The 7,658-nt window shown below is 32.9% G+C and overlaps 1 protein-coding gene across 2 annotated transcripts; it reads right to left on the bottom strand.

Moving 5' to 3' along the window:
- Positions 1 to 228: 228 nt before the first annotated feature.
- On the bottom strand, positions 229 to 3,253 carry LOC139502948 (uncharacterized protein KIAA1958 homolog). 2 transcript variants are annotated; one of them, XR_011658979.1, is made up of 3 exons: positions 1,917 to 2,462; positions 1,316 to 1,463; positions 229 to 705 (listed from the first exon to the last, which is right to left on the bottom strand). XR_011658979.1 is itself a non-coding variant. In XM_071292618.1 (3 exons), exons 1-2 carry the CDS (start codon positions 2,909 to 2,911, stop codon positions 1,950 to 1,952), a joined length of 642 nt encoding a protein of 213 aa, XP_071148719.1. In that variant the 5' UTR covers positions 2,912 to 3,253; the 3' UTR covers positions 1,318 to 1,463; positions 1,917 to 1,949. The 2 variants fall into 2 exon arrangements, 1 of the variants encoding a protein (XP_071148719.1); XM_071292618.1 differs by lacking the exon at positions 229 to 705 and adding an exon at positions 2,494 to 3,253 and having other exon boundaries at positions 1,318 to 1,463; positions 1,917 to 2,173.
- Positions 3,254 to 7,658: the final 4,405 nt, after the last annotated feature.

The raw sequence follows: 7,658 nt of genomic DNA, 5'->3' as shown, positions 1-7,658 counted from the left end.
CCACCAGTTACAGATGCACCACAAAGAATATTAAATGGGTTTGTTTCCTGTCGATTTTTTACTGCTAATGTGTTAGAGTTAACACTGTGGAACTGTGAAGGTGAACAGTACCTCTCAACTGTAATATCATCAGTTATGTTAAAGTTTTCATCTCTGACAGCAGTATTACATGTAACATCAGCATTTGCTATATTTGATGGTGTTCACTTATACTGTTTGTATCTTCATTGAAATCTGGAATAGCAGTTTGTGCTATGATGTTGGAAGCCATATTTTGTTGTTTAATAGAAGGAGTGTTGTAATGAGTGAGGGTAGAAACACTTTTCCATCCTCCTAACTGTGCCACTTCTGTAATTGGCCGTTCCGACTGCAGTAACGAAGAGGCAAATGTTTTCCTTGTTGAGTGGTTTACTTTTCTACCAGACAATTGAGCCTGATTAGCCATCATTTTCATCATTTCCCCCAACTTGTTTTTTCCTAACGGTTGATGGCTGTACCAAACTTCAGTATCCACATTAACATTGACCAGTGGTCGTAAATAGAATCTTGAGTTTGGGTCATTTTTCAAATCTGATGGACGCTTTGACAAGTACAGTTTTAATAACCTTATAGGGCAATTATCATTATCCTCTTGTGCAAACATTTTTGGGGTCACAGGTCTTTCATCTCCAGCCTTTGCTCCGGTGCGGGTTTTTGTTGTTCTTTCTGAAATAAAATAAATTTCAATGCAAAAAAGGTATTGATAGTTGCAATATAGCTTTTATCATTTGTTCACATCAAAATATGCAGATTAAAATGACCCGAAAACAATGTTGAAGTTATGCACACCTAACATGCCTAATAAAACAAAAAATATAAATATAAATATACCAGCAATCAGTTTCAATTTGTCTTCAATAACCTAATATCAAATAGACCGCCCGGTTATAGGGTCTGTTTTAAAATTGCAAAAAAATTACGGTGAGAAATCTATTTTTCGGTATAACATATAACCTCAACTTTCAAGATATGGAACTGCAATAAAGTCAATGATCCTTTTCTGTAATTTTTGTCTTGTGTATGTTTCGGATTTGTGGCGATTAGAGATTATAGTTTCTTAACCATAAGACAAAAAAAAAATATGTGTTTACTGTACCCTTTCCCTAAATTTTGTTTGACTATTTTTGATTAAGCACTGTTAAAGTCACAATGTTGCTCCCATAGACTCAATGTAAAAAAAAATCCTTACCTACATACCCTATTTTTTTCAGCATGTAACAGTAAACACACATACTTTTTTGTTTGGCCTAATATAAATATCAATATAATATCTTACCATTAAATTCAACAAATTCTAAGCCTTTTGCATTTTATTTTTATCTCAAGATCACCTAGTAGTAAGGTTGAATGTTCTTGTCGTCCACGGAATGCGAAGAAAACTCCATTATTAAACCAGACAGTATTCAACAAGGATGTTGGATTAGCTAAAAATAGAAAAATAGTACAAATATGTAAATTTTAGGAGTGTGTAATGAACATGTTATAATAACAAAATTTAATCAACAGTTTGAGAGACATTTTTAAATATGTGCAGAATATAAAAAATATCATATATCAGCTTTTTTTTAAAATGGAAATTCAATTCACATAAATCAGTAAAAAACGTTATTCCATGTACTTTTCTTACTTTATAAATGTTACAGCAAAACAACCATACATGATAATGATTGATTTTTTTTAGGCCGACTTCATCAATGTTTTAACTACATTTATATATAAAAATAAAATGTGGCGAGATCACAATTTAAATTTTTATCCATCCATGAGGGAATTTAAGATTCAGTTAGGAGTAAAATTAGGAACGTTTATCATACAAAAAATATATCTAACATCCAAACTAAAACATAAAAAAATTTAGGATGACATTATAGACATACCAGCTCCAAGTATCTGTTTATTGTACAACAATTTCACGTCTCAGGCTCAACTGCTTCTGCTCTGTTCTTTTTGTTGCCTTTACCCTGGCCTTTTAACTCCTTACGTTTAGTTTCCAATATTTTTCTTGAGTGGTCAAATAATTTGTCTTTCTTAATGTCGATCATGCTCTTATTGTCTTTTAGATGCCGATCTATACTATTTTGGACACCAGTTAGAGTCCCAGGCTCATACTCCTCTCCATCTTTTCTTCGAACTCCTAAAATAAAAAAAATCACATGGATCTTTTTATTGTACAATCATGCTTACATAAAAAAAGAGGTACATGTACATGTAGTTACATACAATTTGGGTTCAACACATTTAGTTATTTGATATTTTTTTTGCCTGTTGATTATGGATGTTAAATCCAGTAAACAAATATCAGGTATATTCAAGAGGAGAACAAGTTATAAATTAATAAAGAGATAGGGATTATTATTTTGGACTGCCACGACGGTGGGGCTGAAAAATATCATGCATTTTACTGTTTAATGACATGCTTATTAAATGTGTACGTTTGAATAAAACAATAAATACCTATATAAAAACGAGATAGCAACACATCAAGCTCCTCTGCTGGAACATCTTTAACCAATCTTAAATTTCCATTTGATCTACACCAGTCATAAAACATCTTCAAGTCAGAGTTTGTTTTGTAGGTGGTATTTTTGTTTTTGTTGTTTTGGGGGAATTTGTCAGTATCCTCCAAAGTAACTGATTTATAGCGTGTATTTGACACTTGTGGCAGGACTTCTTCCTCTTCCGTAGCTACCACCTCCTGTGCATCGCTAACTGGAACTTCCGTGATAGGCATGACCTCTAGTTCTACAAGTTCTACGACATTATCAGTGTTTTCAACTTTGTCGCCATAAATCAAGGCGTCCAATACCATCATTTCATCCATTTCGGCTAAACTTTCATACCGCATAATGTCATCAACTAAAATATCCATCATTTCTGCGCCTGATTTTACTCCTCTGTCCGATTTTCTAGGCGTAATTGTAGGAAACTAAGATTGCCGAGCAAACGAATTTCCTTCTCCTGCATTGCCTGTCATGATCGTCTGCAAAATGTCAACTTCCGGTTTTAAGGTCAATGCAACTAGGTCAACTTATAGTCTACTTCAGAAATATTGATTTTACGAAAACCATTGCATTACCGTATCTTACAGAATAAAATTAGGATGACTTTTTTTTTCGAGGCGATCCGTTTTGAAAATCGGCGGCCATGTTAAATTTATTACATTTGATATTAACACTGTTTTCCTGTAATGGCCCTGTTTTTTCTGTAATGGCCCTGTATTAATGCCCGGTTTGTCTATATTAATCACAGTTAGGATTTTTAATAAATAGTCATTTTTGGCAATAATGTACTTAGTTGGTAAATAATACTTTATAATGATTTTCTAATTCGTTGGTCAACAGATATTTTTTTTTAATTCGAAAATCGATTCACAAGTAAACGACGAATCCATTTGTGCAAGGAAAGTCCCTAGCAACCGTGCTGGTTTGCAAGCTATATTCTCTTGAAGTTTGATTTTTAGCGGAGAATTGTAAAAATTTTCGGCGACGTTATAAATGTCTACTGTAATGTCACCACAAATTCTAACCTATAACGCTATTATACCCATTGTACCGTACAGTATTGTCGTACACATGGTTTACACATTTTCCTAAGTATTGGAAATGCTTAAAAGATAAAAGTATAATCGGTTGACATGGTTGATAATGATACAAACTGAAAAATGTTGAAGAATATTTCTGATGCCAAAATAATGCAAATTGGTAAATAAATATACTGAAAGTGAAAGGAAGTTACTGTATAGACTTTACCTCAATCTTTTCTTGATTAGACAGGGTTCCACATCTATTTGTGAAATTTTTGTATTGTTTTTATAATTTTAAATCAAATATAGAGTTGTACAAATTAGTAAAGAATGATTCTAGACATATCTAAAAAATTCGGTTATAATATTGGGATCACTTCTTTTCATTCTCATCAATTCCGGCGCTATTCGAGATATTGCGTACACAACCCATTCTATTTGTCAAGTTAACACAAGTGCACGAGATTCAAAAAATTTACTTTTACATTTCCTTTCTCGATAGCTTTCCCTTTTCTTTAATTACACGACAAAACATTATCATGGTATCAATGTTTGTTGGAGATTCATTAACAAAGGAAATCATTTCTTGTACCATTATTTCTAAAATTTCAAATGTATTACTCATAAAAAAAAAGAAATCTGCTAATGCATATCATCTTGAGAATGGCTAAAATAAGGTCAAAAGAAGAACCGTATAAGAATTTCAGAAACATAAAACAGATCAGAGTTTTTTTTTATATATAACAAAGTACCTGGCTATCGTTTCACAAAGATTCGTACGACTTACGTTTACGATTAAACTTACGTTAAGTGTAAGATTTTACCTGCGAGTGTTTCACAAAGGTGATCGCAAACGTAACGTAAACGTAACGTAGACTTACGATAATAATGGAAAAGGGGTGCTCTCTTTGACAGCCGCGTTCATGTCTATAAAAAGAATCGTTCTTTCAAAACCAGGAAGAACATTCATACCATCGTATTTTGAAATAATTATCAGTTTTTTTTGTTAGTATAGTAATGAGGTTTAGTGAGGTAAGCATGATAAGTGTCCAATCTAGTTTTAAGAAATTTTTTGCTTTGATTTTATTAGAAAATTGACTGGCGGAGGTTGTTTTTTTCATGCTCGGTCTGTTTTTGCTATTGTTGAAGAATGATGAAGTCATACAAAAAAAAAAAACAGTTACATTCATTGGGACTTTTTTACTAGAAATTATAAGTATCTTTGAATGTTATTTATGAACAGGTATAAAATGTGTTAAGCATTGTGAAAGTTTCTTGTGCGTGTCTAGGTTGTTTTTTTGTCAAGGAGAAACCCACTGGCAAAACAACAATCAATTATGGAAATGTAAAAAGTATATGCATATTTTTATTTCATATTTTATAACGCTATGCGGTGCATTTGTTATTGTATCATCCAAAAAATAGTCATCAGGACATTAGGAAAGCATAAAATAGATAAAAGATGTGGTGTGATTGCCAATGAGACAACTCTCCATAAGAGACCAAAAATAACAAAGAAATTAACAGTTATAGGTCACCGTACGTCCTTCAGCAATAAGCAAAGCCCATACCGCATAGACATCTATAAAAGGCCTCAAAATGACAATGTAAAACATTTCAAACGAGAAAAGTAACGACCTGATTTATGTAAAAATTGAACAAAAAACAAATATGCAACGACAACCCCTGAATTACAGGCCGACATGGGACAGGCACATACATACATTTGGCGGGTTTAAGCATGATAGCGGGATCCCCCCTTTTTAACCTGGGACAGTGTCAAACATAACAACGAACTATAAAAATCAGTTGAAAAAGGCTTAACTCATCAGATGGACTAAAATTCATCAGATGGACTAAAATACAAGTGGACGTGGACGGGTACTATTATTATATTTATTAGTATTATTTGAGCCTGGAAGCTATTTTTAAGCAAGAACAACTTAAGCTGAGATTGCTGTTCGGGGTGAGCCAAGGCTCCGTCTTGAAGGCCGTACTTTGACCTATAATTATTAACATTAAATACATTTAATAAAGTGACCGCTGATTTTTCTCTCAATAAAATCAGTGGCTAAAAATTACCCGTTTTCCTTCGATTTCCTTACTTAAAGAAATATCAGTATTGCTGGATCCTGGAAGCAATTTTTATGCAAACAATTATTATCTGTATTTAAATTTTTTTTTTGTTAGAAATCAAACTGGTAAGTTAAAAAATACATATCGTAAAGCAAGATCATAGAACGCAAGATTTTTTTTTATCGAGGACCTTGAATTTCAATATTATTGAAAGCTGAACAGACATGTACATTTTGTATATAACTACAACCAGGGACTTTCTATAATAGTATATACTTAGTATAGCAAGTTCTTGCTACAACGAATGGGAGTGTTTATCTACTAACGTATTGAACATAATACTCTCGTAAGATCGGGAGACAATAACAAAAATGATCCAACAGCTGATTCAGCCGGTAACGAATTTCCGATATCATAAAAGATTCCAAACAAAAAGGGAACTTCCTCTGCTTAATTGAGCCCCTAAATAAATTTGAATATTGTTATATGTGTTCTCGTACAAAAACTGAATAACACTGAGACGGACGGCTACACGAAAAAAAAATTAAAGAAAAATACTGAAACGGTTCACTATCGATCAAAAATTCGGAAAATTACAGATATATCACGTATCATGATACAGCTGTTAAGGAAGCTGGCTTGTCAGGTTTTGGATTTTTGTCAGATTTTCAGAATCCTTTGGTTTTATCCATTTGAATGCCTTGAAAAAATTTGCCTGGTGACCCCCATTTTTCTTTTTGAAATTCTTTAACATGTATAATGATAAACCGATAATCTGTAAATTAAAGTCTTATAAAATTTTAATTACTTTTTAACAGTTTTTGAGAACTTTAACTTGTCAATGATAAAGCTATGAAAAGTCAAGAGAAAATATTTTCCCGCTAAAATTTCAATGGCTCATATCTCGAAAACAAGCACGATGACCTATATATATATTTTTTGCTCTTTGGATTCCTTTATTAAGGTCAAGTAACAGTAAATGAACGCCGTCTAGCGGATTCCGCGAAATATTGCGACGTTTTGTACGAATTACGTCCCTTTGACCAGATTTTGCAATGTTAAAATTTCAACCGGCGACTTTTCAATGGGACAACGGTAAATCTGACGGAAAGTATGTATCTTCTAGGAGAATGAACTTGTTTGCTAAAATTGAAGAAATGCTACAGGATTTTGAAAATGAATATGAAAACAGTCATGAAGACGACCTTCAAAACGAAAATCAGGTGTCTGAGTTTGGATATCTGCCGACCAGTCAAAACAAGTGTGAAAACTGTTGATCACTGTTGCTCACCACTATTTCTACACAATTGTGATGAGGAAAAACAGTGCGGTCTCGACAGTATATTGAACTCTGACACAAAATAGTACTTTTTATGTCATTGTTTACTTAAACTAACCAACAAATATGCAGAAATGAAACTTCTGGTGAAAGGGAAATATATTTAGACCATTTTGATACAAAATTCACTTGTCTATGAGTTTGCGTTAAAAATTGCAACTTGAAATCTAAAGATTGAACTATCAATATATTTTTTTCAAGAAAATTAGGCCCGTGACCCTCTATTTTTTTATATATTTAAAAACTATTAATAAACGAAATAAGCCCGTCGAATTTTAGACAATTCTATCGTTTAATGTTTCTTCAATAAGAAAAAAAAAGTTTTCTCAGTAGCGGATCTAAGAGGGGCGGCGGGGGTTGCAACCCCCTTTTTTGACGATCAATTCATTTGAATGGGGACATGTAGTTGGAACCCCTCCCGCTTTTGTCCTGGGTTAGGACCCCCTTTTTAAAATGGCCGGATCCGCCCCTGTTCATATATATAAACAAAATAAAATACCCTAAATGTGGTTAATTTCAATGTATTGTTAAAAAAAAAAAAACAAGGTCCGCGATCCCAAGTTTTTATATTGAAATTTGAAATTACTTTGACCGAAAGTTCTTTTACAGAAGTTTACGAAACATTTATAATCGCTGCCTTATTGAATGAAGTGAATATAGGCAATTATAATAGGCAACCAT

Source organism: Mytilus edulis, chromosome 14, assembly GCF_963676685.1.
Source record: "Mytilus edulis chromosome 14, xbMytEdul2.2, whole genome shotgun sequence".
Taxonomy (NCBI): domain Eukaryota; kingdom Metazoa; phylum Mollusca; class Bivalvia; order Mytilida; family Mytilidae; genus Mytilus; species Mytilus edulis.
This window is presented reverse-complemented; position numbering and strand designations above follow the sequence as displayed.

What these genes read in the sequence shown, in the direction of transcription:
- LOC139502948 (XM_071292618.1), bottom strand. Translation starts at nt 2,911, where the DNA reads ATGATGGATATTTTAGTTGATGACATTATGCGGTATGAAAGTTTAGCC. An exon ending in GCTATCTCGTTTTTATATAG is followed by an intron (nt 2,174 to 2,493) that starts GTATTTATTGTT and finishes TTTTTATTTTAG; the next exon opens with GAGTTCGAAGAAAAGATGGA.